This window comes from Carcharodon carcharias, chromosome 3, assembly GCF_017639515.1.
Source record: "Carcharodon carcharias isolate sCarCar2 chromosome 3, sCarCar2.pri, whole genome shotgun sequence".
Lineage (NCBI taxonomy): Eukaryota > Metazoa > Chordata > Chondrichthyes > Lamniformes > Lamnidae > Carcharodon > Carcharodon carcharias.
Window position 1 is genome coordinate 211,040,652 of NC_054469.1, and position 26,644 is coordinate 211,067,295.

At 42.4% G+C, this 26,644-nt stretch overlaps 1 protein-coding gene across 6 annotated transcripts in view; it reads left to right on the forward strand.

Moving 5' to 3' along the window:
* Positions 1-26,644, forward strand: part of LOC121275666 (FH1/FH2 domain-containing protein 3-like) — a 592,370-nt gene that overhangs the window by 480,451 nt on the left and 85,275 nt on the right. For 4 of the 6 annotated variants that reach the window (XM_041183184.1, XM_041183185.1, XM_041183188.1 and 1 more), the window contains 5 exons: positions 1,239-1,373; positions 6,591-6,641; positions 10,888-11,099; positions 22,520-22,849; positions 25,334-26,214. In XM_041183184.1, the coding sequence (XP_041039118.1) occupies positions 1,239-1,373; positions 6,591-6,641; positions 10,888-11,099; positions 22,520-22,849; positions 25,334-26,214 (1,609 nt within the window). The remainder of the gene's footprint in view (positions 1-1,238; positions 1,374-6,590; positions 6,642-10,887; positions 11,100-22,519; positions 22,850-25,333; positions 26,215-26,644) is intronic. The other 2 variants (XM_041183186.1, XM_041183189.1) reach the window with 1 other exon arrangement.

Sequence of the window (26,644 nt, forward strand, 5' to 3'; positions counted from 1 at the left end):
ACCGCCTCCAACTTCAACTCCAATGTTACCCACAAACTCCCCACTCTCTTTCTCCAGCACATCTCCAACCCCCTTCACCTAATCATTGAAGGCTGTGCTTTCAGCCTCCCAGGCTCATACTCTGGAATTCGCTCTCTAAAATCCTCCATCTCTTCTCTTTCTTCTCCCTGACGAAGCTGTTAATTACTCTTCCTTTATATCTACCTTTAGTTTGTAGTCCCTTTTTGTTTCCTTTCCCTCTTAAGGACTTTTGACATTTTGTTGTAACTGTCAGTGCAGATGAGCATGTTTAAACATGAGAGTCAACTCAGCATATTGATTAAAGGCTAGGAAATTATTTCAAGTAAATTCTGCATGGTGAACAAAAATTATGACTATGAACAATTGTTATGCCTCGAGTTCCGATCTCCTGATTCTGAAAAGGCAGTTTACTCTGAAGGAGCGTTATTGTCTTGTCGAGCGAAGAGATACCGGGTAAATATTGGTGATAATAGGATGTCCAAAACTGTTACTAACACTAAGGGCAGAATTTTCTTGTTGGCGTGTGGGGGCGGGTCTCGCACACCGATGCGTAAAATGGCATGTGGACCGTCGGGTGTGCGTCTCGACATCACCGAGCATCATTCCGATCTTCTGTTCAGCGGGTGTGTGCCGAAGGCGGCTACGCGTACACCGAACTGTCAAACGCCTGTTAAGGCCATTAATAAACGAACTAAACTAACTCTGAATACTGCCCATCCAACCTTTAAAGTTGGCGGGCAGGTGAAGAGCCCAAGTGGCCTTCGCATTTTTCATGAAACCTCAACCACGGGCTTATTAAATTAATAAATATTTTTCAAACATTTGATAAACATATCCCAGCTCATGTGACGCTGTTGCATTTTGTCTGTGGTCTTTTGCATCAGATCTGGTTCTCGCACTGCACTGTAAGGTATATCAAAGCTGGTTATTCAACATGAGGTTTCAATATGAAGTATTCTGTTCTGGTGCATTACAGACAATTTAACTCTGGCTATTGCGTAGATACATTGCAACAAACTGTTTAGTTCAGGAGGTAATATTTTTACAGTAGCCATTTATAAGGATTATAACAAAGTTAGTCAAGGATGTGACTGTTGGTTTCTTGCTAGTAAGGGAGCAACATCATAATTTTAGAATCTGAAAAAACTCATTCAATGTAAGTGTAAAAATTATTGAGACTTTGTGTTCATGGCTTCATTTGTCTGCTTGGTCCACAGGCCAGTGCTGGGAGGTCTTCTTTCTTCATCCTACCGACAGCATCAAGAGTCACTGGCAGCAGAGCGAGAGAAACGGCGTCAGGAGAGAGAGGAACGATTACAACGGATAGAGCGGGAAGAAAGAAACAGATTCAAGTAAGATGCTGTGGTGCGAGACAATGGGAATAAATCAGTGAGAGATACAAAGGAGCTTGGAATCCCTGAACACTGCTTTATTCCTCATGCGCTATAAAGTTTAAGAATTTGCAATATATGGTTGATTTGCAGTAAAGTGGCACCAGCGCAGCCCACTTCTATTTTTGAAATCCCACCCATTGCCCTTTGTCCAGGTGGTGAGTTGCCAGTCTCAACTAGGTTTTGAACTGAGATAAGGGGGAAGAAGGAACAATTGGCTAGGATTCCACATTTAGAGTGCACTTAACATAGACAAATACAAAGAAAAGTGGAAATCCAGCAGACTCGGTAAGTGTCAGAAAAAAGTAACAAAGGAACACAAGGAAAGTATTAAGAGCTGCTAAAAGGAAATATGATAAAAACTTGAAAGGGATGTCAAGTCGTACAGTAAAAGTTTTTCTAAATATATTAAGAGGAGAATGGCTAAGGGAAATGTGAGCCCATTAAGGAAAGACACAGGTGATGCTGTTACTAACATGGCAGATTTATTAAATAAGTACTTGCATGTGTCTTCACAGTCGAGAAAGAGGGCAAAAGACCAATGGCACAAGTGAAGTAAAAATATAAATCAAGGAGAAGAACATATTGGATTTAATAAAGTTTAGAAGATGTTTACAAAAAGTGCAGTGAGATCGAAGATAGACAAATCTCCAGAGCCTGATAGTTTCCACCCCAGAGTATTAAAAGGAGTAGGTAAGGAACTTGCAGATACATTTGTAATAATCTTTCAAAAGCTCTCTTGACTCACGAATTGTGCAGTTGGATTGGAAATTTGCAAACTACCCTCCATTATTTAAGAAGGGTGGAAAAGAGAAACAAGTACAGGGCTTACGGAGGACAGAAGGGGTGGGATCTTAGGTGGGCAGGTACGTAATTTTGTGTCGCTGGTCTGTCTGCTAGTATGCTGGCACCATTCTGGCCCGACCCATTTTGGGAAGGACCAGTTCAGCATGGAATGGCTAACCACATGCAATCACCGGAAAGCTTATTAAGTTAGTTACAAAGCCAGTGCCTGGAGGTAGCTTCCCAGTGACAGACCAGGGAGCCAGCGCTCCAGGATCAGGATAAGCCCCCCCCTTTGACCCTGCCTACATGACTGCAGTTGTGACCACAAGCTGCTCTGTGGGGAGATTTTCCCTACAAAATTGTGGTTTGGCAACTTTTTTATTACAAATATTTCAAAGGTACTGAGAGAGCACCTCAAGATGGAGGTGGGTCTCTGTCCCTTATCTGCAACACTAGGCTGCAGCTCCTTCAATCCTAGGGGCCTCCTACGGCCCTCCAGCATCAAAAGCCTGCCCACCATCCTTAATTGGATGGTGAGCAGGTTCTCTAGTCTTTAATTGGTTAATCCAGCCAAAATCTATGTCAGGGGACAACTTCTGACATGGTGCAGGGTCAGGACCCAAGTTTGACCCCAATGTCTGAGTCCCATCCGAAAAAGGAAAGTTCCGTCCAAGGTAACGAGAAACCTTGGGTGTAGAAGATTGAAGGATGATCTAATTAATATGTTTAAAATGATCCAATAGAATAGGTACCAAGAAATTATTTCCTTTGAGGAAAAAACCCTGAACAAGAGGGATATGAATGCTTGGATAGTTAGAACTTTCAAGACTGAGATCAATAGATTTCTGTTGGATAATGGTGTCAAGGGGTATGGAGTGAAGGCAAGCTAAATAGGGCTGAGGTAAAGATCTAATTGAGTGGCAGAACACACTCTAGGGACTGAATAGCTTACTCCTGTTCCCTATGGTCCTAGTAATCCTTATTACTCCCTGACAGCAGCACTCTGTTAATAGAAGCTATTGAAATCCTGTAGTGATCCCACTGTTTTGTGGCAGTTAAAGGATACACAATCCAAAAGGCAAAAGAAGTGAATAAGGATAAAAGAGCCACGTTGATTAGCTTACATATTACATGACTAACAAGGAGACCAAGGACTTTAAAGATGACTGAGTTTGATTCTATACCCAAAAATTCCGAGTGGGCTGTCAGTCTGTGGCTCGTGCAGGGACAAACGTCTATTCCTGGATTTGACCCCACTACAAATCTCAGGGGCAGGGTTATTTCCATAAAAATGGTGGGTGCTGAGACCAATTACAGGACTATCCTTTTCCCTGACACCTTCCATGCCAATTCACCCAGCATTCCACCATGGGCAGACTTCAGGAGCCATGGTAAGATGAAATGAAATAAAGTTCTAAGTGTCTATTGATGACTTCAGTATTTTTAAAAAAGCCTCATTCATAAAAACTCATTCAGTACATTTAAATTCATTCAATTACTTAATCCCTGATAAAACAAACATTTCCTTCAAGTACATTTGTATCCATAGTTCCACATCAAAAACTTTATAACCATTTGGAACTGTCAATCAAACTGTGAACCTTCAAGCCCCCACTGTGATAATGAAAGATTGTGGAATCAGTCATGAACCACTAATCCTACAATGACAACCCTCAGGGTTATGTCAAGGGACAGCTAATGAAATTGTAAGAGGCAACAGCTGGCTTTTTTTTTCAAAGTTTAAATATCTTGGGTACTTAAATGACTTCACAGCTTGACAGTTCCACAGGGTTTATCCACTTTTTACCCACATTTATGTCCATTTTTAATTATGCCAAAAGGGCACCTGACCTCACTTAAAAGGGTATGCGACATCATCCAGCAGGGTACCAGGCCGCTTCAAAAGGGCACCTGACCTCTCCAAGTAACTCTGAAAGCTTTAGACCTTCTACTCAAATGTCTAAAGTCCGTGTGCCGTGTTTTGGACATCCCTCCATTGGAAGGCAGCTGCACTTTTACATATGCAGCTGCATCTGTGAACCACAAATGTGCAAACTACAACCTGCCTCCATTTAGCCCCCCCCCCACCCACCCCGACAAAAGTGCTGGTTTCAGGGGTGGGACTTCCCAAATCAGGGCAATGGTGCCATTTTGGCTAAAGCACAGATCCTTTCCATCCACCCCCAAGTCCTGGCTCCATGTCAAGTGCAACTTTCAGAGAGGTTTTCTCAAATTTATAAGCTCTGTTCCTAATTGGATTGTGAAATTGTAAGAAAATAACACTGCAAATTGGAAAATATAGTTTGCTGCAGGGTGCACAAGAATTATCAAATTATCTTCAGGGACTAAGAGGGCACAATTTGAACCCCGTTTGCCTGGTTATGGGGCAGTTAAAACCTCCCAGATTATTTGTCAGCCCTAATGCCACCAGAAGGCTAGTATTCCAAATTTTTTTTATTCGTTCATGAGATGTGGGTGTCGCTGGCTGAGCCAATGTTTATTGTTCCTCCCTAATTGCCCTTGAGGACCTCTTTTGAGCAGGCAGAAAAGGCACCGGCTCAAGGCTTGCTGGGCTTGTCTTCACATATGCATGTCGAGTCCTGATGGTGTCACCAGAACCTGTCTGCAATTTTAATGAGTGTGCACTTTGCTAGTCAGGTGAAGATGAGGGTTGCCAAAAGTGATTGAATGTATTCCTAGAGGTTTCATCACATGACATGCCTCCACGCTTCAGCCATTAGTCAGCCAACACATCCATCCTTGTAACACTGCCTTCCTACGTCAATTGAAAAGAGAAAAGGTGCATTACCCAGTTGGATGATGCTTAACTGTCATTCAAACAGCCTTTTTGCCCCCATTTTCAATTTTTTATACCTGGTCAAGAGAAATAGTCAAAGAAAATGACAAAAAAACTTTAATATCCTGGTGATTTTTCTCCAGGGTTGCACACAGCAGTGTCCTGGAGGTTGATCTTCAGTTCCTGGAGACTCCAGGCCAATGCTTGGAGGGTTGGCAACCCTAATATAGACAGCAGATTGAGGAGCTGGACCATAAAAGGTTTAAACAGTTATCTATTTTTTTTTTAAACTTTCCTTGTGGTGCCAGTATGTGGAGATGTGACAATGCAGGCTCCACAAAGAAAGCCTCCCCAGCTCCAGTTCCCCCCACCCCACTCCACCTCACCTTCATAAATGCAAAACCTCCAATGAGATGCACCCACCCTAACATCCCTGCCCCCCACATGGGAAGCTGGACAGGTATGTTTGAATGAGGCCCCAGAGTTAGAATAGCCATGGGCTTGCTGCTGGATCAATGGATCTATCTGCCTCCAAGTTGCACCCACCTACATGCCTAAAAAATTACCAGAGGTTAAAAACAGGGCCAGCATCCTACTAAAACTCAAATTAGTTACTTCAAGTTACTCAGTCAAACTTTTGTTACAAACTTTGAATGGATAAACAGTCTGTTAGCATGGCAACCTGTTTTCTCTATTTATTTTATGTTCTGTTTGACTATAAGCTCAGGCTATTTGCCCCACACCATCTTTCACGGCCACTTCCCTCCACCTCCAGAATACTTCACACTTACACTCCTCATTTTCTCCTAGTGCTACTAAAAGCCTGTTTCAGGCCTTCATCTGCTAGTTACATTGACCTCTCTTGTGCTGCCCTTCACAATCCCTCACAAACATCAACTAATCCAGAATTCAACACACTCCACCTTGCCCCCACACCCACCAGTCTGCTGTTGCCAAGCTCTTCTTGATTAAATCAGCCAATATTCTAGTTCTCAGCTTCCACCATATAGTTTTGCTGTAGCCTATCTAAGTGACATGCTCCAGTGCATATCTGCATGCACATCCCTGTTCCCCTGACTTGTTCCTGCTTAGCAATCCTAAGCAATGGCTGATATTTGCCACGATGACCTTCGGAATTCTTTTGTAAAAGCTTGTTGTCTTGCTAACTCCATCCCTGCTCTCCATGTCAGCTTCAAACTCTTCTCCTTGCCCCATAAATATTCCTACTTTTCCTGCTTACCTTCTACCCGACTGATCCATGTGAGATGTTTTATTTTATTCCAAGGACGTTGTACGAACATAAGCCTGAACCTTAATGAAGATAAAGACCTGTGTCATTTTGAAATTTATTTGCTGTGTTTGAGGACGTTAGTGCTTTTGTTGCAAGTTTTCTGTAGCCATCATCTTTTATATAGAAATCCATCAGTGTTTCAGTGCAAATGATCCCTAGGTCACTTTAAATGCTAAAGATCTTCGAGGTAGAATTCTGACTTAATATTAATTCTGAAATAAATACCTGCTGACCTAGTGTTCCTGTCTTCTCTAACTCTTTCTGATCTCTTTTACTTCATCTGTCTATCTGTTCTGTCTTTTAGTCGGGGATATTTAGAAAAACGTGAAGAACAAAGACTGGCAAGAGAAGAAAGGTTTGCTTATTCTGTTAGAAGTGCACATAAACTATTTGTTTATTTGGAAAATTGCAATCTATTTTAGTGAAACTAATCAACATTATAAGGAGGTTAGCATTCTTCCATAATCGTGTTGCTGTGTTGTTTTTAAGGCCCAAATATCATTCCACAACTGCTTCTTGAGTTGCCTTCAGGAGGACTGCAGAACTAAGAGATTATGTACCTTCTACATCCTTTGAAGCTCAAATAATGAATGAAGGAAATCAATTATGTATCCCTCCCGATTGCATCTTCCATAGAATCATACAAGGCTGAGCTTCTCAAAATTCATCTCCAAAATGATAACGGAGTTTCCTTCACACTTGTGCTAAACACTAGTGGTGTTGTGGGACCAGATCCAAGAAAATTCCCAGCTGGTGTACTTTTGTAACATGCTTGTACTTTAAGCCATCTGGAACTGTGAACTTTTCCCACTTCTGGAGTGCTGAGGATTGACCATAGCCTCTCTCTCATCTTCAAACAAACCAAACCCCCCACTTTACACATTAGTCTATATTAGTGGTGATCTCCCTCACAGATGGACTGAGGCTGTGCCCACACACTCTGTAAAGTTATACCTTCACACGCAAACAGATGTTATGATCTCCATAGAGACCGATAACTTTGAAAAGAGACTTGAACTTCCAGTTATTAGCTGAAAGAATGATACAAGATTTCACGTTTTAAAACCTTTACAGCAACAAATGATTAAAGAAACACTATTGACTAAACCCTGTCTTTTGTAGACAAATTAAAGTGACATTCCCCTTGTATACTTATTGTATACTTATCACCCATCACACTCTCTACAGAATTGCAGTCCTCTTAGCAAACAGTCCGCAGTTGTTCCCGGCTTCTAATGCCCCCATGTCGCCAAGTAGTAACTTCAAGTGAAAGTGTCCAGGTGCTTCTTTTAGTTTTCAGAGAGTTTCTTAAATCCACCACCAGCAGTAAATCCAGTTGTTCTTCCCCCCGACCATGCTAGAACACATCTCCTGGAATCCACAGAAGGCTGCAGCATGATTTGTAGGGAAGCTTGTAACCTGATCTCAAAAATGGCTTCCTCTATCCCCTTCAACCAGAGACAGTAGGCAGGATTTTTCAGTCAGCAGGCAGGCGTGATTGGCGGGTCTGGGATCAGCCAGGGAGCAGACCGCTAACCGCAATGGGCCCCCGAACCTGAATTCACACTGGCTGGCCAATTAACGGCCAGCCAGAATGAAGCACATGCTGAAATGCTTAGGGCTGCTGGGGTGGGGGCAGAAGGAGGGCAAGCACTGAAGTCGGCATGAGTGAGCACTCACAAAATGCTCCCTGAAGGTAGAGAGCTGCCTCAGGGAACTGAAGACCTGAACAACCTAAATAAGGGTCGCAAAAACCAGAAATAAATGTTAAAGTTTCAATACCTACATTTTCAGGTGACTGAAATGTTGTCCACAGAAATATATTTTTATTTTATCACAGAAACCTCATCCCGCCAATGGATGAGGTTTGATGAAAAATGCAAAGTCCACCTGGTCAATTCACCCATCCACCAACTGTGACGTTGGACGAGCAACAAAAAAATCTGTTAGTTTTGCCATTAATGGGCTTAATTGCCCTCTTAATTGTCAACGGGCCACTTCCAAGCTTAGTGCGCGCTTGCTGACTGAAATATCACGCAAGTGCACAATGACGTCAGTATGCTCACTCGACATCATCACGCCCGCCTGCTCAGTGAAAAATTCTGCCCATCTCTCTCCCCAATCCGGCTGAGATAGCTCGCAAAGTCGAGCAGCTTTTTCTCTCTGCTGACCACACAGATCACAGATCCTCTGCTGTCAGTTGGAGATACTCATTGATTTGTAGGGAAGCTTGTAACCTGACCTCAAAAATGGCTTCCTCTATCCTCTTCCCTTGCCAATGTGAAATACAGAACCTTGTATTTGGATAGAAATGTTAATTAGGCATTTGAGAGCCCAACTGTCTTTCATCTTAGAAGTAAATGGACCATTTACAGCCCAACTTTTTACAACTGGTGCCTTCAACACTTTTCTAGGCCTTTGGGAGACTCAAGAGTGCACTCATTGCAAATCGAGAAACTACTGCTATTGTCTCCTAGCATAAATACCTTGCACCAACTTTTCAGTTAAACAATCTATGCCTTCCTTTGATCTCTAACAATTGAACCACCCAGGCCACCATCAGGCAAACTGTAGAACAGGCCACATGATTCCCCCTTTCATTTACCCTAAATTTAAAGCTACAGTCCAAAAATATAATCATCTTTTAAACCTCATAATTGTAACAGGGTACTGACACAAAATATGTAGGTTTAACTACCAGGCTACCACCAACTTTGAGTAATAAAAACTAGGAATTAGATACAATCCTCCACCAGCAGCTGCCTAAACTGTTGCATTCCAGTTACACCATGACAATAACCACTTGGTATTGCTAACCGTTTGTATTAATATCCATTATTACCATAATTACAAAGGCGTGGCTTATAACCTATTATAAGATATGATTATATAAGATAAGATAATATACCAGAACTGAAGGTTATGGATCAGGAAAGACTGAACCGGCTCGGGCTCTTCTATAGAATCATAGAATGGTTATAACACAGAAGGAGGCCATTCAGTTCATTGCGTCTGTGCCAGCTCTCCACAAGAGCAATTCCGCTAATTCCAAATGCAGTACACTGACATACATATGGGCATTAACAAGCCATAATGAAATAGTCCAGAGGGGGTTGATTGATATTTGAATCTGAGGCTTATCATTCAGAAAGGAAAATGGAATTCTTCAACTTATTGACCAGGCAGGTGTATGGCCTCTACTCTCCACCCCCTGCCCCCCACCTTGAGTAGTCACACCTTACCCTTCCAAACCTTTGGCAGTTCCGCAGGATGCGTGATTATTCCTAACATGTAATTTTCTCCATCAATTAGATCTGTCTGCGACTTTTTCAGTGGGCACATACTGTACAGATGTGACCATTTGATCCTCTTCACAATGCAGGAATGTCATACCTAAATCAGTGGGGTCACTGCCCATGTCCAGCCACCCACCTTTACAGCAGTACCCTATTATAGATTAAAATGGTGTCAAAGATAAACATCTTAAGAGGAAAAGAAGGGTGAAAGCGTATCTAGTTTTGAGGGCAAAAATGTTTGCTTGTTGGATATGAAGGCATTGTGCTGAGAATTGTGAATGTTTCCCATTAGATTCAGTGCCAATATTCCCAGAATCAGCCTAAAGCTATCTCGGCTCGTCCACAGTGCAGTTCTTCACTGCACACGTTTGGCCTTTCTACATGCTGTCCAAGTATCACCTTGGCTTTCCCAAGTGAGAATTCTAATTTTTGGGTAGTTGTGAGATGCAACATGTGTCAAGTTTTGGCATGGGTGTACAGCAGGACTTTTTATTTTGTACTTGCCCTAACAGTTTTAGTGGCATTATCGACACGTGGAATTTTGCCTCCCACGACTATCCAAGTTTAAGAGCTTGTCACCTGCCAAAAGGGGTGATGCTCCTTCATCCCGTTGAGCCTGGGCTGCAGAAAGAATTGCTCCCAATGTGTTCCTGTGTTTACTTTGTGGTCCTTTGTGTTCAGTGTTTTTCAGCACTGTCAGTTATACACAACCAATTTTACATTTAATTTTAGTTCCATGCAAACGGTTATCGGAAAAAATCCTGAGTAAAAATAAATCTAAAGCTGTTTGACTGGGAGCAGCCAGGACTGAGGGTTATTTTAATGCCAGTGTTTTGAAGTACGAGGAGTATGATTGGTAGCATGCAGTAATAAACAGTTCAGAAGCACTGTCCATGCAAATGCAAAACAGATGTATTTTCCTTTTCCTGAGCAGCTTTTGATGACTCGACCCAGCATGACGTAAAGTTCCACATTGTTGGACTAGATGCAGGTTCAGGGAGGAGAAGCAATGTTTAGAAGGTGGTGAAAGCCTTTGTGTCACTTTGCATCAAGGATCTGAAAGGAATGGAAACGACCCCACTGATAAATATCTCTCATGAACCGTTGATGTATTTAAGGTTTCTTGCAGTCTGCCTGCAAGTAAAATCAAGCTGCAGCTATTTCATCTTTCCTTAGATTTGCTCTCAGTGTGGTTTAGTCGTCGTTTATTTTTGGCAGTATCTCTGGCTTGGGATGTGAGAGAGTGTCTGCAGTGTAATGCACGCGATGCGCTACTCGCTGAGGCTTACGTGGGCTTCTTTTCAGATACAAGTACCTGGAAAAATTAGCGGCGGAGGAATATGAGAAGGAAGCCAGGAATCGGGTGCCACGGGCACGGAGCGACCTTTCCCTCAGCCTGAGTTCACCTGCAGCCCCGTCTTCTCCCACCCCGAGTTGTGGGACCCTGTCACCTGTAAAGCCCCAGGAAGAGCCCAAGCCTCCATCTGCAGCGCGTGACTCACCGCGGCCTATAGAACGTGAGTACCAAGAGAAAAGCAGATTCTTTCTTCCTGTGTGTATGACTGGGCTTGTAGCAATCCAAAGATCGTCCAGACAAAGCTGAATGAGAGTGTGCACATCTATTGGAGGTTTTAGAGCACAGTTAATTAGTGCAGCAGGCAGAGACAGTGCAAAGGCAGTGAAGTTACTGATGAAACTCGGAGGTTTAATTTCCTCAATTTCCAAGGTTTTTAGTGCACCAGCTGAACATACTTGCAGTAATAAACAGGGTCATTAGCAATTTATTGTAAATGAGAAAGCTACTACTGTGACTGTGCAAATAGGGAGCTTAGGGATAGATTGTGCAAATTAGCCTTTCCACTGGAGTGCTTTGCTCATAGTGAGAATTGAATGTGGCAGCTCCACACAATCCACCTAGTTCTATTGGGGGAAACCAGAATTCAGGTTGCTCCCTTTCCTCAGCAAGGCTCTGTGCTGGAATTTGTGATTCATATGCAGAAGTGAATTTAATGAATGCATTTACTCGAGCTCTAAAAATCATGCAGAGGAAATGTAATATCCAAAATTAAGTTGGTGTGTTTACATTGCTCCCTTTCTTTTTATATCATTCCTAGAGAATTTCTTTTTTATTTGTATTCGTTCATGGGATGTGGGCGTCTCTAGCACGGCCAGCATTTATTGCCCACCCCCAATTGCCCTTGTTCAGAGGGCATTTAAGAGTCAACCACAATGCTGTGGGTCTGGAGTCACATGTAGGCCAGACCAGGTAAGGACAGCAGATTTCCTTCCCTAATGTAATGGACATTAGTGAACAAGACGGGTTTTTATGACAATCAACAATGGTTTCACGGTCATCATTAAACTTTTAATTCCAGATTTTTATTGGATTCAAAACTTGCTGTCTGCCATGGTGGGATTGGAACCCAGGCCCCCAGGGCATTACCCCTGGGTCTCTGGATTACCAGTCCAGTGACAATAGCACTGCACCTCTTATTGGTACACCATTTCATGCCAACTGACTGTGTGCACCTTGGCAGAGCTTGCCACCAGTGATTATATGGTGAAGGGCATCACCGCTCTGCCTGACTTTGGCTTTCCCAACACACACATTCCGAGGTTCCTGCACATGATTGTAATCCAGTGACACTTCCATTGAATTACAATTGTGAGCAGGAGCCTAGTCGTCTCATTTTTGTTGTCCCCTTCACCTCTCAACCCAGGCTACTGAGGTTAATTACCTGGTGGCCAGTTGAGATGGAGGGTCCAATGCGGAGCTTTTCCAATCTCTATTGAGTTGTATTGTCTTATGCAACACATGCACCCAGCTATCCATTGGAAGGGACTAGTTAGTGGAGGCTAGTTAAATGTATCTTTTCTTTTACTTCTTTTAATTTCCATTGCTGCCTGTGAAGGCCTTTTGACTTCATGGCAGCAATGATATCTGAGACAAGTTGGGTTGGTGCCCAGAGTTTGATGGGGGAGAGAGAATCGTGTTCTTCAGATTGAGATGCAAAAATGCAGCCAACAACCCACCCCAGTGGGATAAACTACTTTCAATGTGTTTGATTTCTTAGATTTCTAAGATTTCTTAGCCTGTATTAGCTTTTTAAAACATATACAGATTTACAGGTGTTGGCTGTGGCTCGGTGGTAGTACTGTCTCATCGGAGTCAGAAGAATGTAAGATCAAGTCCCACTCCTGAGACTTGAACACATAAGTATTGAAGGAGTGCTGCAGTGTCAGAGGCCTCACTTGCCCCCTTGGGTCAATATAAAGAAAATCCTCTGGCATTTTAGGAAGAGCTGGAAAGTTCTAGCCAATATTTGTCACTCAACCAATAGCACTAAAGCGGAAACACAGAAGTAAAGTACTGCAGATGCCAGAAATCTGAAATAAAAACAGAAAATGCTAAAAATACTCAGCAAGTCAGATAGTATCTGTGGAGAAGGGAAACTGTTAACATTTCAGGTTAGTGATGAGCCTTCATCAGAACTGAGGAAAGATAGAAATATGAAATTAAAACAAAATGCTGGAAAAAACTCAGCAGGCCTGGCAATATCTTTGGTGAGAGAAACAGAGTCATCGTCTCAGGTCCCTATGACTTCTTCAGAACTGAAGAGAGGTAGAAATGTGATTTTGCTTTTATTAAAGATGGAAATATGATAGGTTTTGAGCAAGTGAAAGTGAGAAGGGGAGGAAGAAAATAAGGGAAGGTCTGTGATGGGGTGGAGGGCGGGAGAGATTAAATGACAAGGTTTTGATGTAATGGGTAAAGTGAAGAAACAAAAGATGTGTCCAAATGAGGTGTGAATGGCTGGATATCAGCTGGCCAAAGCAAAGTGAATAAATAAAGAAGTGAGAAAAGCCAAGCCAGTAAAACAAAACATGAAACAAAATGGAGGTAGATTTTTTAGATCATAACCTTTGCCTCCATCTTGTTTCATGACTTTTTTTTCACTGGTTCAGTTTTTCTTGTTTGTTTTGCATTCGGACAACTGCTATGCAGCCATTCACACCTCATCTGGACACATCTTTTGTTCCTTAGCTTTACCTATTACCACAAAACCGTTTGTCATTTTGTTTCTCCTGCCCATCACGCTATCACAGACCTTCCCTGTTCTTCTTCCTCCCACCACCCTCCCCCACCATCTCCCCCACCCCCCCAAACCCCCCAACCCCTCCACCACCTCCCCTTTCACTTGCTCAAACCCTATTACATTCCTATCTTTCCTCAGTTCTCATGAAGGCTCATCATTGAGCTGAAACATTGGGCAGGATTTTCTGGCCCCGGCATGGAGGGGATCCCCATGATGGATGCAGCGAGCCAGCCAAAAGTCCATTGACTTCGGCGGGACCAGAAGATCCTGCCGGTGGCCAGGGCTGGAAAATCCCACCCCTGAACTCTGTTTTTCCCCACAGATGCTACCAGGCCTGCTGAGTCTTTCCAGCATTTTCTGCTTTTGTATCATGAAAACAGATGCCTCTGTTGTTTGTGGAAGCTAGCTGTGTGCAAATTGACTGCCACCTTACCAGCAGTGCAACAGTGATTACACTTCAAAATGGCCTCATTGAGCTGTGAGGCGCTTTGGGGTGTCCGGAGGTCATGGAAGGCCCTGTATGAATGAATTTATTTTCTTCCTTTTATTCAATAAATTGCCTGCTTCATTTCTGAATATGGTTTTCTTAGACTTCGGAATCAGTGAGAATCTCCTGCAGTGGGTTTTTAGTAGAGTGTGAGCTAAACCACAAAACACAACAGACTTATTTATAACTTGGCTTGAAATATAGTACCAGCAATCTGGATATGCCAGATACTGTGATTATTTGCAAGATACTTGAGCCGTTTTCATTTCTGCACTGTCCATAATACGTGAAGGGAGTGCTATTTGTCTTCACAAATTAAACTCCTTCAATGGACTGCAAATGCATAGCAAGCTGTTTCAGATGACTGATGGTAGATAATTTATTTGCAGCATTGCAGGAGATAGTTTTCCTTTAAAATGAGATGTCAAGACTTGAAATATTTTTTGCACAATGGTAGCATTTGCTCGTAAAATGTCATAATCGAAGCAATACCACTTCTAACTGCAGTGAATTGCGGATAATGGATGGCCATATTCTCAAGTTTAAGAAAAACACATGGTCTAAACCCTCAGGAACTGGAATAGCAGATAAATAGCAAAAACCTAGACTTCAGCAAAATTACCAGTACTAACCTTTCATTTGCAAAATGTGAATGAACGTTTTTAGAATTTTGTGTATTTTCTCAATCCTGTATTACTACAATTAATATTGGTCAACTGACAGGACAAAATATTTGTGCAGGGATGAAAGATTGAAAAGTTATATATCTTGCAAGCTGAAATAATGTTTCAGTATTCAAATGCTCAATAAAATGCCAGATGGTTGTGGTTGTTGGGGGCTGCTGTTCTTCAGAGGAGAATTCTTGGCCCAGCAATCTTTGGCAGTTTAATCAATGATCTTCCCTTTCTTATAGGGGCAGAAGTGGAGCTGTTTGTTGATGATTGCGCAGTGTTCAGCTCCATTTGCAACTCCAATTAAGCAGTCCACGCCAATGTTCAATAAGACCTGGCCAACCTCCAGGCTTGGGCTAACATATGTGCCACACATTGACCATCTCCATCAAGGGTAGAGGCTAACCATCTGCCCTAGACACATAATAGCATTGTCATTGCCAAGTCCCCCATTATCATCACCCTCGGGGCCATTAACTAGAAGCTCAACTGGACCCGCCAATTGTGGCTACTGAAACAGGTTGGGCACTCTGTATAGAATAACCCTTTCCTGACTCCCCAGATTCCCTCTGCAACCTGCAAGGCACAAGACAGGAGTGTGTTGGAATACTGCCCATTTTTTAATGGGTCCAGCTCTAACCGCACTAATGAATTTCAAGGGCAAAGTCTGCTTAATCGACACCCAATCCACCATTTTAACTGTGTACTCCCTCTGCCACCGCACACTATAGTTGCCATCCAAAGGTTGCATTGCAGCAACGAGTCAAGAATCCGAAGGCAGCAATTCTAAAACCCCAACTTCTGCCACCTGGGAGGATAGGGGCAGAAGATGAATGGTGGGACACGCCATCCTGACCTGCTTATATGTCATCTTTTGTTGTGGCTGCGTTAAAATCCTAGAACTTCCCTAGCAGCACTGAGAGAGTATCTTCACAAAGCTGTAGCTTTGCAAATAGAAGGCTCACCACCACCACCACCACCTTGTCCAGGTCGCACATGGCAGGAATTTTATCTCGTCCGGTGGTCGGATCCCGCCCGACCCGAACAGGAGTAAAATAGTGCATGGTGATGTCGGGCGAGCGTCCCGACATCATCGCGCACTCACGCAATATTTCAATCGGCGGGCGCGTGTGAGAGTTGGCAGTGTGCCCGCTGACAATCAAGAGGCCTATTAAAGCCCTTAATTAACCCGATTGAATTTTTCGCTGTCCGTCCAACAGCTCAGCCTTTGCATTTTTTGCAAAACCTCATCCATGGGCGGGATGAGGTTTCGCCCAGTCATTTTTAAAAAAAATTTTAAACTCATTTTTAACAGAGTCATATGCGGGGACATGTTTTCCTTATCCTTTCATTCTTTATTTTTCATGTTAAAAATCTTCAGCTCCCCGAGGCAGCTCTGGGCCTTCAGGGAGCTTTCAGCGCCCGCTCCCCCGTGTATGGGCACACCTCCGCACCCCCACCCCATCAGCGCCGAGGCTTGGAGCGCGCATTTCACGCTGGCTGGCCGTTAATTGGCTAGCCAGCATGAAATCGTGGTAAGGGACCTATCGCGGACGGCGGTCGGTTTCGTGGCCGCTTCCGGACCCGCCCAATGCGCCTGCCCGAAGGGGTAAAAACCCTGCCCCTAGGGGTGGACATTAATTGTTGACCTTACCAACAATCCTCAAACCCTGATGATGATTTTTTTTTTTAAAAAGCAAGAAAACCAGCAGCTCTCCCACAGGGCAACAGAGACAATAAACAGCATGTCCACACATCGTCACCCAGGCACATTGAGGTGTGCAAGTCTGACTTGAAGCAGATTTGGAATGACAAAAATGAACAAGCTGTCGGACTGAGTGGCTAAATTTAAATCTCCCCAGAGCTCAGCAGAATTTCAGGATTCTTGGCAATATATCTGAGGTTTGAGGAGAACCTGACAGGATCAGTCTTGCCCTAATGAGGGACAGTTCTGTCAGCTTACCAACCTTGGCCAATAGAGAAGATTGGGTGTGTTTTCAGTGTTCTTCCCATTTTCTTCTTCAATCCTGAAGGTGCTAACTCGCACTGAGGTACTGCTACAGGGATGCAACGTGTCCCCCTGTAACTTGCTGCTCCAATCTGCCTTCACCCCTGTTATCCTGAAGGTGCTAACTCGCACTGAGGTACGGTTACAGGGACTGTTGGCAACCTATTCTGACATGGAAGGTATCAATCCATAGGGCAGCGGTTAATATATTTCTACTGAGGCATTAATCATTTTAAAATAATTAATGTGCCTTAATTTGAATCACATTTTTAATTCACCAAGCATATCAATTTTCAAATAAAAATATAAATAAATTATAAATAAAAATTTTCAAATATTTCTGATATTCTCAATTACTCCCCAATAAGGTTTAATATAACCTTATTATTATTGAAAGCATATATATCTGGCTTTAATTCCATAATAACGTGCCTCAACAGCACTCTCAGGAGTGTGTCCCTGCTACACAATTATACCATTCCATTTCCTACACCAGCCATCTTTAATGGTCTGACTGACTGAGATTACCAGTTTGAAGGTAAATTCATTTCCTCCTCAAAACAGGAGCCACATATGAAGAGAGCATGAATTAAAGATAGGACGACAACGTGTGCTTCCTCTAAGACTGGGAGCGCATGATCGCCAAATTTACCCCATTGTGCCAAATTAAGGGTTAGTTTTATGCTGGGGACTATACTTTGAACTAGGATAAGCCTGTTCAAACATATTTTACATCCAGCCATTACAGTCAACAGAAGGAGGAGACCATCAGATTGAGATGGGTTCAAATTCAGGGTCCAGTGACTATCCTTACACACAACACAATACAGTTCCAGTCAGGCAGCGCATTGGACTAAAATACATTTATTTATTATTTACTGTATCACATTTACTAAATATCATATTTACTATTTTCTTAAAGTTTGTGCTTGTTATGGCGATTTTTCATCTGAGATTAGCTGATGACAGTGTTCATAAATTGAACCTGTCTTTGCTCTTTCTACCCGGCAGAGTGCATATTCCCAGGGACTCTCAATGATCCCAGTTGTGACACTGCCACTCTTATATTACTCACGGATTCACCTTGATAGTTGAATATAAACACAATGAAACACAGGAAAGACCAGTTGCTCCAGCAGATCTGCCCTAACATGATGGCCTGAGGTTTGCACTCTAAGCCCCTCTTTTGTCCACCCCCTACCCCTTAAACGGTCATGCACTCTGAGGGGAGGCATTAAAAAAAGTGAAAATTGTTAGAACAACGTTTAAAAAAAAAACTTACTGAAATTATCTGATGGAAAATCTGACCAGGGCATTGATCAAATGTATTAGAAAATCAGATGGAGCTATAAAATGCAATAAACTCAGACTGATAGAACAGCGCAATTAAAGTTTCTGAGTTTTCCCGGAGATCTCAATAGCCATTATGCAATAATTGGGGCAACCTCAGATATCTTCCACATCACACCCTGCCCCCATACCGCCCCTCCCCTCCCCCACCTGGAAATGTCTCTTCCAGACAGTGCCCACTCTGCCATTGGTCCTCTTCATGTAACTGTGCAGCCTGTGGCCATTTCGGCCCCTGCTAAATGTCAAGACTGCTTATACTGTTGTGTCCCTTAATTAACAGATTGTTGCCTTCGTACATTGTTCCTGACTTTGGGAAATTATTGTACACTCTGAACCAGGTCTGCTTTTGACCATCTTGCAGAGACTATCTGTCCCTATCCATTTAGTTTGGAAAACAAGCTAATTGTAAAAAGATTGCCAAATAAAAGTTTGATGGGATTCACTTCACAGTCTCGAGGCACCTCCCAGCACCTCAGTCTGTTTGCTTTGCTTAGTGTGCAACAACAGCAAAATTGCATTTTTTTTTCCTGATGTTTACACAATGCAAACATGTAAAGAATTTCTGGTTAACCTGTAAAATAGGTTACCAGCTACACTGGTATAAAAATGGCACAATCAGGAACATACAACTAGTACATTCAGCATTGATTGAAATTTCTAGCCTATAATCTAACATTTAAGATGTATATAAAAATCAAGTTGCCATAATGAACTCCAGATTCCTGTCACAGAACTGGTAGCTGCCCTTAGTCATGACGGTGGAACTGTGTGAATTTTAACAGTCCAGTGCGCCAGTGCTGTGGAGCTGTGCTGAAATAGCCAGGGGTAAAGACTTATCAGGTGGGTGAATGAAATGAATTTGAAGGCTTGTCAAGTGTTGTCGAGCTATAGTTTGATTATGCGGCAGTATATTTTAACACCACTTTCTGCAGGTTACCAGTTTGCCAGAGAATCGAATTCTCGTGCTTTTTATATCTAGCTCATTGGAATGGTGTTTTTTACTTGCAGCACGGGCTGTATGTGAAGCAGACTTCGCGTCTGCACCGGCTCAAAGAGAGAATCTGTTTTCACTTAAGTCTGAAATTAATGCAAGCAATTTAATATATGTACGGGTCAGCTTATAAAATAGATCAAGTTGAACATTGGCCATCAGACATAATTACCTGATGAAGAGATTAATAAATTCTGCTGCTGGGCATTCGTGCCAGAAACTCCAGTTTTTGGAAGTGTACAAAAGGATTGGAATTGTTGCAATCTGCTGGGGGCAGGTATCCCGGTGGCACATTTCCTGTATTCTGGTTGCAGTCTGTACCTAACAACATAAGCTTCTGTGTTCAGTTCTCTTGTGGTTTTCAGAAGTCCACTTGCATGTATGGTAAGGTCATTAACCACTTGCTGTGCACTCTCCTCTACACACTTAACTAGCTCATGTAGTCATTTCCAATGCCTTCAGAATCTTTTTAAAAGACAATTCACCGTCACGCTGCCCACCCCACCACCCCCCCGCCCCCCTTTCCCACAGCTGAACCTTGCAGCAGATTACAAAAACTATTCAGGATTATTAAAGAAAACAGTCTTCCTTTATGAAATCTTCTATGTCAGTATATGTTTGAGTGGACACATGTATAGAAATATATGCAATTAATTAGTAAGGAACACAAGGCAATTGCACAGTCAAAGAGTTCCAGATGATACCAACTACAGGAACTTAAGTGGTTTGTGGGTGGAATCATAAATGTTTTAACTCCATGTTTCATGTTTAATATGTTCTGTCGAATTATGCATGTTGTTTGTGGATTGCTGTTATTTGCAGCTGCCCTGGGACCTTGTGAAGCATCTATTGCAAGTATTATGATAAAAGCAATGAGATGGTGGTGGGGGTGGTGGAGATAACTATGCTATCAGATATCTATACCACAGGATATTTGTACTTTGGCTCCCCAAGCTCCCCGATGATACGAAAAGGGCACAAGGCTTGAACTTATTTCTTTTGTTTTTTGTCCCTGTTTATGAATGTATGTTGCTTCTAGCAAGCATAAATGAGCCATATTGAGCTAGGGAAACCTATAGCTCCTCATTGCTTTCTCCAAGGCAACACTTCAGCTAATCAGTGTCAACTTGCCAACCAGTTAGGACCTTTTTCCCCTGTAATATAAGTTACTGTGATCATTTGAAATTTGGAATTCTTGCATTTGTCCTGATGACTGAAAAACAAAAAGCTTCGGCAACATGTCTCTTTTCAGCAATATTCAAGTTCTACATTGTATCATCAAGTGTGTTATTTCAGCCAAGATTCAAAATCTGCTTTTTCAGCTGTTGATTTTATATATATTTATTACTAGGCTCTTGAAAACCAAATTGTTTCTGATTCTAACCGTAGAATGTAGCACTAGCCTGAAGAAGACATTTTCACGACATCTCCTTCACTCATTGTGTTGAGCTTCTGTCAGTTAATAAAGCCTTTACAAGGCTTTGTAAAAAGGGGCAATTGGGTTTGATATGTCCGTGCTGCAAGAATAGATAATCTCAAGAATTGCGACATAACAATTCAGCTTTAGCTCTCTGCATTTGGGGGTCAATATGTGTGTGTGTGTGAATTTATGGGGGAGATAAGGCGGGAGGTTAGGTAGATGTGTGCCCAGCCTCCCTGATGGCATGATCACCAGTTTGCATCCTGTATCCTGTGTTCTCGCTATGGTATAAAAGTGTTCAAGGTAAGACAAATATGGCCTAATATTTTTCTCTCAAGTAATTTTTTTAATGCACTGTGCAAACGTTCAATATGTAGCTGAAGCAAGAAGATTTCAACTTCAATCCCCCACCTTTGCAGCAATACCTCACTCACAGTGGTTATAGAGATGCTAGTGTTGCTCCTCTAAACCACCTAAAGTTCTTGCCCCCATTTGGATCTCTGCTGGTTATATCTATATGTGGAGGCTGAGTGCACACCTTCAGGATAGGATGAGGGAAGGGGGTAAATTTAATGGGTGAAAGAAAGAAAAAGATTTGTTTTTTAGCAGGAAGCCCTAATGCTTCTTTTACAGAATTCCAGTGATGTGTGAGAGGCTACTTTTTTTGACAGAAATTAACAAATTGCCTAGTTATGCACAGAGACGAATAAACACATTGCAGTGTGAATTCATTCCATCCTGTAGTCTTCAAATTGAAAATAAAATCCAACATGTAGCCCTTCCAATGCACAATGGGTGAAAAGAGAAGGACTTGCAAATCCTAAAGGCACAATCTCAGCAGTCACAGCAGGAGTCCAGCAGTAGAACCAGTCAGGGTACTGATGTTATTCCTGATCCTAGGCCTCGGCCATTGTTATTCTATAACCACCAGGTAGGAAGAGATGCAAGAGCAACTGGTCCAGTCCCCGTAGGTGTCAGAGGTTGTAAACCTATCACGTTGAACTTCACCTGACTCGCTGCGTACAGTGCACCGGAGAGCCATTGTGTCCATCCTGGACAGTAGAATTGGGACTTTACACAAAAAATTATCAGATGTAGTGAAGGAAAAATTGTTCATTTCTGTCCTCTATCAGCCACAGTAACAAAACCATTTCTGCTGTCCTTGATAAGAGCCTTCATTGGCTAAACTGTGCCAGTTTATAAAAAATTGTATCCATCATATATGTAACATTCATCCGGTGTTAACGGAGCCGAAGGTGCCAAAGGCTAGCTGACACAAGAGTTTCATTGCACTGTACGCAGATAGCAAGGTTGAAGGTCTGTGTCATGATCCCCCACAACCTCGGGCACCCTCAGAGACAAAAGCAGAAGGACTTGTGACCGGTGGTTATACAATATCAAATGAAAACTGGGAGCAGGTCTACAGCTAGGCCCGAACTTTTAAAAAAACACTGGGAAACTCTGAAGCCTAAAAAGGGGGAAGAGCTCATTCACAACAACAGGAAAGTAAGTGACAGAAACTTTGTGTAATCAAAATACAGGTCTGTCAACAGTTTTCTTAGAAACAAGAGTTATGATGAAAAGAGTGAGGCAGGTTGCAAACTCATTTAAAGGAATGAATCTATCTTGCTCATTTAAGTAAAATTCATTAAAATAGGTTACCCTTTTCAGCAATTTGAGTTAGTCTCATTCCCAAAATGTGAACCTTGAAAGGTCCACGTTTTTAGGAGGCTAATATGTGTAGTTAATTATAAAATACCTTTAAAGAGCTTTCCTGCATTTGCAGAGAAAAGCTGAGGATTTTTCTTCTCTTGTGACAGTAAAACAGATGCTGAAACAGTATAAAACTAACATTGTGAAGTAATGTGGCTTAAACAGTATCTAAAAATCCCTCCTCCTTCTGTTCCTGTTAGTCTGTGCCAGAGAGCCAGAGCCGGAGCCGGAGCCGGAGCCAAAGTGTGAACCTGAGCCTGAACCAGAGCCCGAGCCAGAGCCCGAATCAGAAGCTGAACGAGAAGCAGAGGTGGTCACTGAGGCAGGACCTGCGGAGCTGGGATCAGAGCTGGAGACTGAGCAGGGACCAGATCGAGAGCCCGATGAAAATGCAATTCTGAGTGAGAAGGAGAGACAGAATGAAGAAGTGAATGAGAAAGATAACTGTTCAGCTTCCAGCATCTCATCAGCCAGCAGCACTTTAGAAAGAGAAGAAAGGGAAGACAAAGTAACCAGCGACAATGAAACTGGTAATAACCACGTTTTCTGTGACTCTTTCATAATACTGCACTGTGTTAAACAGCTCCGGGCAGCAATTAGTAATTGCAGGTTGCTCTGTTGTACCAAAATAGATGCTTTACTGTGCTGCACCACACAGAATATGCTTCAGTATAATTATATACCAGCTTTCATTGGATCGGATTAGTAGACATGAGTAACAAGCAAGTTTACTGTGCAGAGTAAACATTATCTGAAGGAAACATGTCACAATATTAAGATATTTTCTTTGCGTTGATCTGTTAATCTCTGTGATCATGTTTTTTCCTACTACACTTATTATGGATATGTTTACTGTGACAAATTAATAGGCTAAGTGTCATAAATAACTACTCTGAGTGACTTTTAATCTTGATCAAAACATGCACATGTATCAAAGTACTGTACAATACTTCAGTGGCATAGTGTCTGGGGACAAGATGAATGAAAGGGAAGCATACAGTTCTCAATCTTAGTTATGGTAGTAGGGTCATTTGAAAAGGCTGTTAAAAAAGACTTGTGGGATCTTTGGCTTTATAAGTCAAGGCTTAGAGTACAGAAGCAAAGAGGTTCAGCTAAACCTTTAAAAATCACTAGTTAGACCCCAACTGGAGCATTATTAATAATCCTGTGTACCCCACTTTCTGAAGGATATGAAGGAATTAGAAAGGGTGCAGAGGAGATTTACCAGGGATGTGGCACTTCAGTTAGATGGAGAGATTAGAGAAGTTAGAATTGACCTCCCGGAAATGGGAGATTTGATAAGAGGTGTTCAAAATCATGAAGGCTACAGAATTTCATCCTCCGTATTGCTTCAGTGCATGGATAATTGATTCTCATTAGCTGCAATCTCACCAGATAAACTGATGGGTCTGATTCGACTAGCACCACAGGGCCTGACCTCCTTTATTTTTCTTGGATTTGAAGCTGTCTTTGAAATGGTGAGCCTGTGGCCATCAGTCATTACTGTATGCTCACTGCGGTTTGTGTGGGCATCTTATTCTGTTTGTATACTTTAAGCTCCCTGTGTAAGTTGTCATGTTCCTACTGAAAGTGGCTGGGAGAGCCAGAAAATCATGAGAACATCCAGTTTTGCCCCTCCTTGCAAAGAGGGACTAGACCTCATTCCATCACTTTCTCCTCTGAGGTTTGGCTCTGTAGCATTGCATCAGGTTGAGGAGCACATTTGGTGTAAACCAGCAGCAGCCTGGGTGGGTCAAAAGGACAATATTGAACAGCCACGGCATGGTGACAATTCCACTAGGCACATGCTTAGGAAGCAGAGCTGAAGGCAGGGGAGGCCAGTGAAGAGTTTCTGACAGCTGATGGAAGAAGAATATGCCACCTATTGTAGTGGCTGAAACATACCCATGTATTCCTCCCCTGAAATAAGTAAATTTAATTAATTAATTAAGCTACAGGCTTGACAATGATGATTCTTGCTTCTCTACATAAGATATAAACTGTACATTTCCCACACCAACCATCTTGTAGCTTGTCAGATGGATAATTCGGTATCTATTCATTTCATGTTGTATGTAGCCTGGTTCTGTGATGTCCTGTTTACTAGGAGTAGGGCTGAAATTGCCCAGACTCTTTTTTAACTGTAGGACCATTTCAGCATGGAAGAGTAGAGGATTTAATTCTGTCTGCCTGGAATGGATTCCAACCAAAGTTCCCCAAGGCGGAGTGGGGATGGGGGGCAGTTAGTGACTGTGCCATCCATATGCTCAACATGTAAAATACTTGATAAATCCGCTGACTTTTTTCTGACTGATAGTAGATATCCATGTGTTGCCCACATTGGTGTGTCTTCAGTGCAACAGGTAGCCTTCTAAAAGGACCTTGAAGCATTTTGATATGATGAACCACTATATAAATCCAAGCTTTTTTTTGTGTGTATCTAAAAAGAGCATGTGATACAAGTTATTGCACACAAATCCCAGAGTGCCTTTCTGTACTATTCAGTATCACAGCAACTTAAAACACACATTTTATTTGTAACAATATGAAACCACATTGGCATGAAAGGGGTGAGATGCTAAGACCTAAGTCAGAAATTGTTTGCCGTCCAGGCTGCAGTAAAAAGCTTATCTTCAACTTATTCTGGTTCTGTTTCTCTTTTATGTGTATAACATATATCTGCCTCTGGGCCCACCCATTGGACTGAGAACTCACAACAGCTGTGCAGTCTCACCCTGTCTTTGTTACCGCACTGCCATAACCTATCATTTTTGTTTTATTTTCTAATGTTTAAGAAAATGGATTGCGCTCCTGGAAAATGACAAGGATAAGAATTGCTAAGAAGGCACCACACATTTATTTAGCACACAGCTCCATCAAAATAAATTCAGTATTGTTAGCTTCACGTTAAGGATAGTGAGGATTTGGATTTCCAGCTCCACTTTGTGGAAACGTCACTGTCTCAGACCTTCCATTGCTGTATTCTAACTCGCGTGTCTCTTTTTGGACAACAGGTAAATGGACGCAAAGCGTTAAGGAGGTCAGTGTAAATGAGCAGTGCAGCAACATTCTCAATAACAAACGGTTCATGCTGGACATGTTGTATGCGCAGAACAAAAAGACAGATGATGGTGAAGAAACAGAGCTCAAGAAAAAAGAGGAGGAGAAACAAGAGTCCCTTGCCAGCCTGGCTAGCCGCATCAGCATTCTGCAGGCCAGCAAGCAGGCCTGTGAAGACAAAGTGAAGAAAATGGAGATCGACCATTTAGAGAACCATGGCAGCGTGAAAGCTTTTACTGACAAATTTAACAGTGGGGAGCTGAGTAAAGGGCCTCCGTTATCTGATTCTGAAGAGACTGCTAAGGCTGTGGACAAAGTGACTGCACAACCTAAAACAGAATCGGATTATATTTGGGATCAACTAATGGCCAATCCAAGAGAGCTAAAAATCAAAGATATAGACTTCACTGACTTGGAGGAGGAGGATGATATAGATGTGTTGGACGTGGAAAACCTACTTAATTCTGGAGATGCAATACTTCCTCCACCGCCTCCCCCTCTTTCTTTCATGGGCTTACCTCCCCCTCCTCCGCCCCCTACACTGTACTGCCCACCACCTCCTCCAGTACCTGGCTTGTCAGTGCCCCCGCCACCGCCTTTTGGTCTACGACAAGCCATGGGATCACCCCATCTGTCCAGGGGTGAGCCAACATTTATCAAGAAAAAGAAAACCATCAGACTATTCTGGAACGAAGTCCGACCAATTGATTGGCAGTACAAAAATCACAAGCGTTGCAGAGAGCCTCTTTGGACCCGGCTGGAGCCTGTAAAAGTGGACATATCCAAGCTGGAACATCTCTTTGAATCAAAATCAAAGGAATTACCAGTCACTAAGGTAACACACTTTGAGATTGTTCAGGGGATGTAAGGAAAAAGGTATCAACAAACTTGTAGAATAGGTCTATAAATGGCAAATTATAATTCCAATATGGATAATGTAAGGTGTTACTTTTTCAATAGGAATAACAAGGGAGGTCATCTATTTTTTTGGAAAATAAGAGGCTGAGATGCAAAGGGATCCAGGGATAAAGACACGAATCCTTAACAGTAGCAATGCAGAGTAACCAAGCTGAATAAAGTGCAAACAAAGCACTGGAGTTCCTTTCCTGAAGAACAGAATTCAAAAGCAGAGGCGTTAAGTTAAAATTATATACAACCTTGATTAGATCGTACATGAACACCACAGTACAGAAAGGGTAAAGGAGCACTGGACAAAGTGTAAAAAAGAATTGGAAGGATGATACCAGAACAAGAGCATACAACTA